At 35.1% G+C, this 13,228-nt stretch overlaps 1 protein-coding gene across 3 annotated transcripts in view; it reads left to right on the forward strand.

Moving 5' to 3' along the window:
• The window catches only part of LOC113556423 (insulin gene enhancer protein isl-1), a 46,494-nt gene extending 36,442 nt beyond the window's left edge, over positions 1-10,052 (forward strand). For all 3 annotated transcript variants that reach the window (XM_026961351.1, XM_026961352.1, XM_026961353.1), the window contains exons 5-8: positions 4,545-4,861; positions 7,416-7,622; positions 9,322-9,511; positions 9,794-10,052. In XM_026961351.1, the coding sequence (XP_026817152.1) occupies positions 4,545-4,861; positions 7,416-7,622; positions 9,322-9,477 (680 nt within the window). In that variant the 3' untranslated portion in view covers positions 9,478-9,511; positions 9,794-10,052. The remainder of the gene's footprint in view (positions 1-4,544; positions 4,862-7,415; positions 7,623-9,321; positions 9,512-9,793) is intronic.
• Positions 10,053-13,228: the final 3,176 nt, after the last annotated feature.

A 13,228-nucleotide genomic window follows, 5' to 3' on the forward strand; every position in this document is an offset into this window, starting at 1 on the left:
AGATTCGAGTGTGCTTGCATGTTTATTTAATCTTTCATGACACTCAATGCAATTTGATATGATAATCTGCTTATAATATATACTACGAGTATATACACGTTCACCGTAAAAAAGTGACAACGTACGGTTAAATAAAAAACGTCAAATATGACGTTAACATATTATAAGACGTATAATGTACTTATAAATATGTACCTATACATTATTAATAATAATAAATAATTATTTATTGTAAATTCGGTAATCCTCATTTATTATTGATTAACCTTTCCAAAAAAAAAACCAAGCCGTACACGTATTATATTTAAAACAAAATTGAGTTCTGATTTCTTGTGTATAAACATCGAAAGTATGTTATAATATTGTAATAACACTCTACATTACTTGTAGTAGGTTTGATTGTAGTTTATTATATAGTTCAAGCTATTCTTGTGGCCATCGTAATAAATCTTGCTAGTTAATTATTTTTCTTATAAGCTCGGAGTTGGGCGACTTTAAGTACACGAAACGTTGTAAATATATATTATATACAATATACATAAAATACATAATAATAATTATAGTAATAATATACCACTATACATAATATAGATGTATTCAAAGCTGAGAGGCGAGCATCAGAGTTAACGAGAAAGAATATTAGGCCCCTTTTGCTGGTGTGCTCATTAAAGTCCGGCCCATTAACGGCGGCAGAGCCATTAGAATAATGTTAATTACCGAGTTGTTTACGAGAGAAACTAAATGTGTAAGAGGGGGGGGGGCGAAAACAGCCAGCGCCACTATTGATTTTGCTCCACTACATTCTGAAGCTTTTTTGTTTTTCTTCCACGTTTAATTGTTGTTTTTTTGAGGCTGCAGGTATAAAATTATACCATGGCGCACTTGATTTCATTATAAAACTTTATCTGAGAGCAGGTATAGACGAGTGGGATGATTTGAACGTCGGTTATTTTTTTAGTAAAGTTATTTTTTCAGATTTTTTTTTTCTTTACTTTGTCATAATATTTAAGACCCAAACACGTTCGTCGTTTTCATACTATATCATTATTATAAGCACATATGTAGTAATGGCGTATAGAATCGAACGTTGTGCGGCGACGGCGGTGACGACGTGGAGGGCGAACGCACGCAAGGCAATAATAACAATAATAAAATCGTCACGTGTCTGCCGATGCCAACGGTTGCGGAACGTCGGTTTTCGAACACAAACGGTTCCGGACCCGGCACACCGCGCACACTCGATACAACCCTCAATTTGCCTTTCCCCCCCCCCCGTTATGTCCTACCCCGCCACCACGTCCTCGCACGCTTGAAAACCGCACTCTGACCCATGGAAGAAATTGAAAAACGTACCACAACCGTATTATATAGATACACGTATAATAATAATATATTACTCGGCTTGGTCCCCGGGGAAGAATTTTTTTCACTCCCGCGCATAACAGCGAGGGGAAGGTATGAACCTCCACCGACGCTGTCTCTAGGGATGTGATACAAAAAATTGACGTCTCCGACGCACTAAGGCACGCGCGTGGCTTATAATGTGGTTAAAACGCGATAATTTTCAGTTTGCGCTGACGAAAATACATGTAATATTTATAATATTACATATAATATGTATACCACAGGGCGCGGTCGGTTGACGTTTCAATCATCCCCGCCGCATCACGTGCTACCAGCGCTGGCTATATCGTATTATATCTTCCTCGTCATCGTAATATTGTATTACATTGGCTATACTATATAATATAATATAATAATAATAATAATAATAGTATCGCGTTCGGTCATCGACTCCTGCACGCAGACGGTGACGCGCGTACGGTGAATTTCTATTTTACATTTTTTCGGTGCACAATATAGTGAGAATGGACAATAATTATTTCATTGTGTCCTTACGGTACAAATTTTATAATATAATTTAATATTACTATAATCAGTAATCACTAATAACTAGTCGTATAAATAATCTACATCATAAATATTTATTATTTATTGATTTGAAAAAATATAATCCCGAAGATGCTTGTATAGACGCCCATGCATACCTACATAATACTAATTAAATTTAAATAATTACTAATATATTTAAAAAACGCACACTCATGCGCATATAGTATAAGTGTATATACACCTAGTGTACATATACCTATATTATAAACGGTTTACGTTAATATCGAGGTCGCGTTAGTGCACGCGCACTCGCGCATCATCTAGACAATCGGTTTTTCGTCAGTAGTGTAAATGTATATAGCATATACGTATATAAGGTATAGGTACATATTATTATTTGAGTTACGCCACAAATACACCTGCCTGTTCTTCAGGTAGCGGTAGGCCCGCACTGTTTTTATCTTATACCGCACCGAACAAATATTACGTTTAAAAGTAAACATCGAATATTGAAAAGTCGTATGTATATATAATATATAAAGCCGTGTAAGTAACTTGCGCGTAATGCATAAGAAAACGCGGGAAAATTATCCACAGATATAATAATATGTACGTGTTTTTATAGAGAAAGTTCTAAAACGTGGGGAAAAATTTAAGTCCCTCGAGATTGTCTAGACGCTGCAGCTTTGCCGTCGTGTCGTTGCGTCTTGAAATAAGTATATAAATAAGCCATAAAATACTAAGATAAAATGCAGGATGAAGGGGTTATGTGTAAAATATTTATTTTACTTGACGTGCAAAAAAAATTATGTATAAAACATTGAGCCGCATGCCCGCATACCTATATTTAAAGGTTTAAAAAACAAAAATTCCCACAGATCGCATCAGTCTCTTAAAGAATAAAACTCTTTTGCAACAGGTGTATTGTGTACGTATACATATACATGGTTACAGGTAAACCTTTATAAATATATTCATATACGCATATTCACGTGTGTGTGTGTGTGTGTCCCTACATTTTATCTCTGCAGGCTAATCCTTTGGATTCTTTTTATCTTTGACATCATAAGGATACGCGTGAACAAACAAGCAAGTGAAGCTTTTAAAAACTCTCATGTACTCAGTTTTTGTTGAAAAGTACATGGGAAATACAGAATATATTAAGATATAGAACCAAAACGTATATTATTTTTTATAATATATAACTTATATAACATAATATATATATTCTATTCAATATCATTATCATGACTTAACGAATTTAAATAGGTATACAATATTTTTTCATATTTTTACGATTTTATACTTATCTATAATTAGTATGGATACCTATATAATATTAAATATTTTTTTTATTTCTACATGTATAAATAATTTATCTGATTTATAAACATTAAACAATAATTAAATATATTTTTATAATAAGTATAGTAATAACAATTTGTAATTTTAAGATGTAGTATTATAATGATAGATTAATAACCTAACTAAATTGAATTTTTTTTTTTTGGTTTTTGTAAAATCACCTTTAGTTTTGTTTTGCATATTATAAATTTTTTGTGCATGTTAAATTAATTTTGACACTAGTTTTAAATTGTCCTAATTATTATGAGTAACAATAACACATCAAGTATGTTCGGTGCAATGACCGTTTCAGATTACAATTGAATTTTGCAGAGTGATAAATATTAAAATCAAAACCCTTCTATTCAAATTTCATCGAACAAATAGTTTTTTTTTTATTTGCGTATATGCTAACGCCGCATAATATTATATACACACGTACCGTTATATTCCCTCTTCGTCGACAGTTCACGCAGTTGTTGTATAGTCGTACGCGTGTTGCGACATAATATGACGTATACTGCAAACGATATACATACACCTATATATATATATATATATAAAGTGAGTGTACAACTGTACAAGTACAACTGCAGTGGAGTGGTGTATTATTCGACAGCGGTGGAAATCCAAAACGAATATTATTTTCGCAGCTGTTGTGGGCGATTTTTTTCCACTACCAGAGTCCTGAATACGCTCTACAACGATAACGACGACAACGACGATGACGGGGAACGGATAGGGTTATCATATATAAGGAGCGGGAAGGACACACACACACACACACGCATACATATAAGCATTGAAAGCAAGGGGCCATGGGAACTGGACCACTTGTGTGGTCTTCCCCGAGCTGTGTTTACTCTTCAGCAGCACCCTGCAGGATTTTTATTCACTCCCGAAAATCCCACTAAACGAAATCTCGGCACCCATCGTCGTGTATATATATAATAATATATAACGCCGGCTGCAAAAAACCATCCATTAACAGTATTTTGCTGTCTGCGCCGTATAAAATATATTTAATTATGTTATGATAATCATTAAGTATATTACAATAATTATATAGTGTTTGATTTTGATCTGCAACAATTATTCGCATCATGCAACCTATGTCAAAAGTCTAATATAAAGAATATATTAACAGTAATTATATAGTATATAATTTAAATATTACAATATCATTACCATTTACCTATCGCATCGGGAACGCTCCTTTAAATTAATTGAATAATTAAATAAATATACACAGCCATGTATTGTAAACTCAATTATAAGTATTTATAACGGCCATTTATTGGTTTCAGACTCGTCAGAATCGGGTTCGAACAAGTGTTCGGGCCGCACCGGATCGGATGGTCCGGGTAACAGCCGGCTGGGATCGGCGGGCAAAGGCTCGTCGGACGGCAAACCGACCCGCGTCCGGACGGTGCTCAACGAGAAGCAGCTGCACACGTTGCGAACGTGCTACTCAGCTAACCCGCGGCCGGACGCCCTCATGAAGGAACAACTAGTCGAGATGACCGGACTTAGCCCGCGGGTCATACGTGTGTGGTTCCAAAATAAACGGTGCAAAGACAAGAAACGCGCCATTGCACTCAAACAGCAAATACAGCAAGACAAAGTACGTATACAATTTTACGTATATTTAGTGATTGATACTGCGCCGTTCTCTGCTGCAGCGTATAATACTATATGATAATTATGTACATAACGATGATAATTTTGTATCACTAGCATAATATAATTATTATTCAAAAATAACTAATAATAATAACGTGCGAATAAAACGTATATGATCGGAAAAATTATTCAAAATGTGTGTTTTTATTGTATGAAAAATAAATAGCGTGGCATTAATCGCATTTTCGCCCGTATAATAATAATTTTTTCAACAATCGCCCCTCGACGACGTAAATACGTATTCGATGTACCTATATAATATATATTATAATATATTATGCGGTGCACAGAGCAGAGTGCGTAAAAACACCCGAGCGGTCGTTTGACAATATATTTTGTACATTTATAATACGAGCAGTATTATAAGCTTTCTATTTTTGAACGGATTAAACTTCGAATGGACGGACACAATCGGTGACCGTATTTAAGGGTTTATTAAAATTTTAAGACTATTGTGAACAAACAAACGTGTGTGTGTGTGTGTGTGTTAAATAAAAAAATAATATATATAATACGTATACACTCACACACACACACACACACACATATATATATATATATTTATGTATATTCTCGAGTTTCCATTTAGCGGGCTTATAACCGGTTATGTGCGTGTTCCGTGACGGCTGCCTTCCGATTACAATGTCGCCATCGTGTCGCCCGTTTGGCGCCGCCACCGCAGCCGCATCAACCGCCGCGGAAGATATCGCCGAAGTCGATAGATAAATGCGTGTTTCCATGCTCGACGTGACGGTATTTCCCATGAACGGTGACGCCGCCGCCGCCTTTGGTCCGCAGTCGCGCGTTGTTGTCTTTACATAATATTATTTCTTTTTTTTTTCCCGTTATCTCCACGACGCAAACGACAATATACCTCCCCGTTCGTTCCTTCTTCGGAGCCCGACACTGCGGTTGCAGTACATTATTTTAATAATACGACGGTCTGGATAGAAGTGGTTCTGTGTACCTACACCGCAGACGAGAACGCGACAGGGTTAATTAAATACGGATATTATAGAACGCGCGAGACCATTAGACACGAACACGTAGACCTATTATAATATATTCAATAATCGATGTAAGTATACATATATATGTATACTTACACGTTCATACATTATAATATTTTATCTACGTTGAAAATACGACCCATTGTACTTATATAAGCGGCGGCTGTGGCGTACGTTATACTGTTATAGTCCACACAGAACGACCACCAATGGCTTGAAACGATTTCATACACAATTCGTGTATGAACAATAGGGCAACAGAAAAGCACCTACATATAGTACCTACTACATATACCATACACAGTGACACGCGCGTTTTTATAATTGTATAACGCCGAATGCATTTTCCAATCGTGCACACATTATATATAATCATATAACATACTATATGACGCGTATGTAGCTGAATAATACACAATGAAATCGATTTTTGAAGCCCAACGTGTACGCGCACATTACTATTGTATTCGGCGTGATATAGGCTTGTATATCACTATTATCGATTTTTTATTTTTTTTTATAATTTACAATCGATAAATCTATACAGCGGATAAATCATAACGCAATGCTCACTGTGTATATAATACATTTAGTGTTCATGTATTTCCTCGTATGACTATATATTATAATATTATACAGTCATAGAAACATTAACCTATTCGTTTTTGTAAGGCCTTCGTTAAAAACGATAATGTTGAATTATTCAAATTGGTGTTTTTATATAACACGCGCATTTATTAAATCTATGCATACTTCAAATCGACGTTTGACGGGTCTTTCTTAAAATACCTACACACAAGCGCGTGCGCTCTCGGTAAAGTCGAACCGAGTATTATTTTTTGAACCTTCAATTTTGGATAGGCGGTTTGTTGACGGACTGCCAACGACTTGGGCGGTGGTTTTTTTCTCTTCAATCATTGCCGCTCGGCTGTCATGTTATTATAACTTTTTTCTCTCCCCCTTTCCATTTCTTGCCTATAGTTCAAAAAACGTAGACGACACCGCCTTCGGACTCCTAAATAAACGTAAATACACGCGAGAAAGCCAAAATACACACACACAAACACACACTTATATACATAAGATTTTTTTCAATATTTTTTAACTCAATCGAATTCTGTTGACTGCAAAATCTTTGTTGTGGTCGAAAACTTATCTTTCATTTTCATGCCATGATTATTGCTGCATGGACGTTAGAACAATAACTATACTTACAGCCATATAGGTATTGCATATTTTATCTTAAAATTCGATAACTCTTCTTCTGTATAGACATATATATATATAAACATATATTGAATTTACGTTATTCACATATTATTGTTCATAACTTATAAAAATTAAAAAAGTTTAGATTTTAGGACAGGTACTAACCTTGCATCTAGTCGTATAAATTTTTATTATTATACATACGTCTGCGTGTCACTGACTATACATGATTGCCGATCATTATTAACACATCGGAATTGAAACGCATTGTTTCAGGACGGTAGAAAAATGGGCTATGGTAGCATGCAGGGTATACCAATGGTGGCGTCGAGCCCAGTGCGGCACGACAGTCCGCTGGGCATGAACCAGATCGATGTGCAAAGCTTCCAGCCACCGTGGAAGGCGCTGTCTGAGTTTGCGTTACACTCAGACCTCGACCGGGTGGACACAAGCCAACCGCATTTCCAGCAGCTTGTCAATCAGGTAAAAATTATATCAAATAATTTACAGTTTATATCCAGACGATAAATTGTTTTCACGTCACACGTAAAAATGATGTTTTTATTTATTCATACCTTTTTATATTACTATTTTCTAAATAATTTTTTCAAAACATGGTTTTATAAAAACCAACAATACTGTAAATGTAGATTTATTGGTAAAAGGGGCGTGGGAGTGATGGAACATGACCTTTATTTTCAATAATATTTTCCGATTTTATAAAATTAATATTTTTAGTAAAAGCTTAAAAATGTAATATTCTTGATTTTATTCATAAAGAATACATTTTTATTATCCATATAATATTATATTCTGCAAACGAATATAGGCAGAACCAGCGTACTCTGTATAGGTTATACTTTTTACCACTTTCCATAGGATATTAATGTATTATATACAGACATAATATAGACAGTTATATATAAATCAAATTGTCGATTTCATAGGGTGCGCCATCACAAATCAGATTTTTCAACTATACTTAATGTTGAATATTATAATATATATACGCCACTAATTATCACTATTTATAAATTTATTTATGGCCAACAATCAAGACAAACGTTGTAGTACTATTTGACCGTATAGCTGCTGTTGCTATAGTGCATCCAGCCATGCATAGCAGGCGTGCTTTAAAAATATTAACATTATTATTTTATGAGGTCACCAGCCGAAGGTTTTATTTCGGCCGAAACCAGCCGCTGTCGAGGAATCGTGTGTTTTTTTTTTAATTTTTAATTTTACCATCATTACTGCCCCGTATAGGTACCTATACACACGCGCGTACGCTGTATATTGCATAGGTATAGTAACACGGCTATGCGTGATGTCTTGACAAGGATAATCCTGGTGATATTATTGGAAAGTAACAGCAACAGTGTGTGTACACATGACTGTGCTGTCGACTTAGTGCGGGATTACATTGCCCCTGAATGTGTAATTACCGCACGTGATGTGTCCGCAGCACCGGTGTAGTTGTACCTATATAATATACGTAATAATAAAATATAGTGAGTGGTCCGAGCCGGTCACCGCCGCCATCTATATATATATATAACCCGTGTGTTGTTGATGTGTTTGTGTATGTATGTGTGCGCGTACAGACAACCTTGTCCCGTCGTATAATATTATATATATATATATGTGTATTTTTTTCCTATCGCATACGCATAATAAATAATAATGTGTATAATACGTACCTAAATATCTACAGGTATATTGTACATATATATATATGCGTATACAGGAGTAGTACGACGTATATATTTTACTCGACCGAATGTAATTCGTGCATTTCTTATCGATAATTATTTTAATTTTTTTTTGGTTTTTGAAACTACGCGTTCATCCACGCAGCTGTATTAGAATATTTTAGTATAATTTACACATGTGATAATTTATTATGTATTATGCATACTATAATAATATAATACATGTTCGAATTTTCTCAATAGCACGTGCGTTTCGCAGGCATCCGTCTATGACGAAATCACAACAAATATAAAAACAATATTATAATATAAGTACGGCGAATAAACGTGTTTTATATTATTCTACTAGTTTCACGCCTATAAATATTTGTACGATTGAAATATTATTAATATATTACAAAGTTTATTATACTATATTTTCTACCTGCAGCATTAGTTTTACTTAACCATTACCGCGGTTGTGTTCGCAGATGCACGGTTACGACATTCATGGACCTCCGCCACCTATGACCAGGTTGGACATAGACCCGGGTCCCGTGGATATGATGCATCCGGATTCAACTGACTCGTTCGTCACGTACCTAGAGAGCGACGACAGCCTTCACAATGACACGTCGAGTCCCTAAAGCCACCGCCGACACGTCTTCGTCACTATCACGGGTGAGTACAATATATAACTTAATATTATAATAACTTACTATGTTATATTTTTAGTCCTTAGACATCACACCTTTTTAGTAGCTATTACATCTGCAATAAGATATTTCAACTTACGAGTTTTCCTTAAAAACTATCTATTCAAAGTTGCACTTTTTCCCTTGTAACATGGTGTCCCCGCGGTGTTTGCCCTCACCCATAAGATTGCACACTCTTATTATATATTTATATTATGCGCATAACTATTATTTTACTAATATTGTCTCGTTTCATTTTGTGTTCCAGATCCGCATGATTACCCGTTACTACTTTTCTTGGCATACCTATTATATATTATCTTTAATTTGTTTCCTTCTATATTTGTTATACGTATTTTCTTCGTCCTCTCGTCATGTTTACCTATCCCGCTCCCCAATAACTACGTTTTTTTATAAACGCGTGGTAAATCCATCGCCATTATAATAATTATAATAATAATGTTAATGTTTAATAAACAATAATAATAATAATGATAATTATAATATTGTAAAAATAATTTATATAATATTATGAATATATAAGAATGGAGTGTATGTATTTATATATATATATATATATATATTATACTTATTTATATATATATATATATATTATATGTATTATATATCTTTATAAACCAAATAACCTAAGAAAACGACGAGCAGCCGAAAAATCTCCGGAAATCAGCAGCGGTCGTTGCGGGAGGCTGTATTGTCGCCGCCGCGTGTTTCATTATTGTGTGTAATATTTGTTGTACGTTTCGTGTAAATATAATATTATAATGAAAGAAATTCATTAGATTTTTATTAATCAAAATGTTTATTTGTTTTTTTTTGTTTTTGTTCATTTTTTTTTTTAAATGTCACTAATCTTGTTAGTGTGATTGGCTAATTTGTTTATACTTAAACCGATTAAAAACATATTATGAACATGAATTATTTCGGCGATCAGTATTCATTTATTTGACATAAATGCATTGCATTATTATTTTTACCCACTGATATATACATTATTATTACTATTACCACATAGGTAACTCACGAAACTTGAGAAAACTGTCGACTCGCCCGGCAACTGCAGCATATTTCATATTCTATATACAATATATACCACATTAATAAAATATAATAATCGCGCAATTGTTTATATTTATGGACAAATTAATTTACACTTGTATAGGTATAATAATAATAATAATTACCCGTTTTGGTGCAACGTACATTATAATATCGTATATCAAAAAACTGTAATAAATAATAATGTTACTGTAGTTATTCCGCGATGTGCGCGTTAATGATTTGTTTTTATACCTTATAGGTATATAATGCAATATAAATATATTATATTACGATATTTATTATTATTGTCCACAATTGACCTTTAAATATTGTTTTATAACATTTTGATTTTCAATTGTCATAATTCACATACCCGCCAAGACGCCGAGTAATTCAATGAAACTATTTACTTTAAATACAAACATGGCGAATGTCGTTGTAGAAGTCTGGTTCATCGTTTCGCTGCAGGTGTAAAAATATTTTCTTGGTAGTAACCTAACCTAGTAATCAACAAAATGTACCTACGTTAAACCAGCGGTGCGCGTCCACGCGCACACATACAATACTTCACTGTAATATTATAGGCACACGGGTCCTAATATTATTCGGCGGGCAGGTAAACAGTTTGTTTGTAGTCGGACGAAATAAGTAGGACATGCTGAACCCGCGGTGCGTTCCAATTGTCATAGTTGTGTTTGCGGATTGTTTCTATAGTTATATGTATATCCGTAGATATTAAATAAACGGATATGGCGTGTGACTAAATGCAAAGTTAACGCTCTGAAGTCGAAATATAGTGGCAGACCGAAACGAACGTTGTCAGTCTAATCATAACTGGAAATTTTCGGAGTGGCATCCTGAAACGGCCATTATTGAATGCGCTGAATGCGTCGATCAAATTTCTCACGTAGCCCGAAAACGTTCCAGTTCATTTAAGTTACCCGTCTTGAATCACGAGGTGGTTTTTATTAATTTGGCTTACACGCATTTCTAAAAATTTCAAGTTTGAATGAGTATACTAATTAGTAATTTTATATATTTTTATGTATTATCTATGTATATTTCAACTTCACGGTTTTTTGAAAATACTGAAAATTAAAAACACGTATAACTACTTGTCTATATCCTATATGGCACTACTTCGCACATAAATTCACTATCCTACTCACCACTCACGCTTATTGACATGCATTAATCGTCGTAATCGTGCTCTGTTATTATATTGAAGTCAAAACAAAATGCGGCTTCCCCATCATTGTTGTCGATGTGAACATAACAACATCAGCGGAAATAAATGATAATACACGATTTACACATAATCGTTGTCTTTTTTAATGTCCACATTAGGGCAGCGTTTAGGTATACTGAAATAATGCAAATAAATTACCTATATATAAATATATATATATATATTGTATTGTTTTCTGCGCTGCTCGAATCGTTTTTGGACTCGTACACCCGTGACGTGTAGACATAGAACTATTTACTTACAATATACGTTTCTAAAATGCAAACTAAAATCGTTCTGAGTGAAAAATCGATCGCAAGTAACATTATAGTCACCGTGGAAATTTTCGCTACATAGTATTGCAGAGAATAATGGCCGTACACCAACTATGCTTTTACACAACCCTAATTGACGCGTGCGAACATAAATTCGTTTAGTTTTAGGTAAGTGCCCACTATATATAGCAGATTATAAAGAAATAAAAATTGGGACTGTGACCGCCGAAGGTCCCGACTATTTTTTTTTTTTAGACTCTATCGTTTTCCACCCGACAATATCGTATACATACTCGTATAATAATAATAATAATTTCTCACTCGGTCGTTCCTCCCGGTTGGGCGCGGCGGGACGTGTACGGCGCACATTCCGGACATCTACGAGGGTGTGTGAAGCGGTGAATACTGCAGAGCACCGTATATATATATAGTTGTATATTTTATGTGTATATATACCTTGAAGAAATAAACGACCCGAATAGAGTACCTATATAGTGCGTCGTAAAACGCGTACGAGGAAAGTGCCGGCAAGAGAGCACCATGGCCGTGCGGCAGTCCATGTACAATATATAATATGTATATACCTACGGTGGGCAAGAAAAGTTTTAAAAACGCCGACGCCCTCTCCTGCTACCGCTACCGCTGCTACTGCTGCTGCTGTTGCTGCTGCTGCTGCTGCTGCTCTGCTGACGCCTCTGCCGTAGCGTGTATAGCGGTTATGGGTCTTGATTTCGCCGAACCGTGTGCGTGTATATATATATATATATATATATATTACACCGTGGTCATATAGAGGGTCCAAATGCGAACGAATAATATACGCGTTTGTGCGAGTGTATAGATATTTATATATAATACGCACGTGATATGCGTGTGTGAGTATATATACTTGTACATATACATATATATATATATATGTATATATTTACGTGTGTATATGTATGTATACAGTTATACAGTGTGCGTGCGGTGTGGTGTGGTACCGCGCCCGATTACCCCCTAAAAGGGTCATGAAAAATGTATTTTCCGAGGGCGTACTCGGAAAAACTCCACCCCGCCGCGTCCGCCCACGACCACTCCGCTCCTTACCCTCCGACTGGGGACGCCGCCCGGTATATTATATGATTGATGGACATCGTTT

Source organism: Rhopalosiphum maidis, chromosome 4 (genome assembly GCF_003676215.2).
Source record: "Rhopalosiphum maidis isolate BTI-1 chromosome 4, ASM367621v3, whole genome shotgun sequence".
Taxonomy (NCBI): Eukaryota; Metazoa; Arthropoda; class Insecta; order Hemiptera; family Aphididae; genus Rhopalosiphum; species Rhopalosiphum maidis.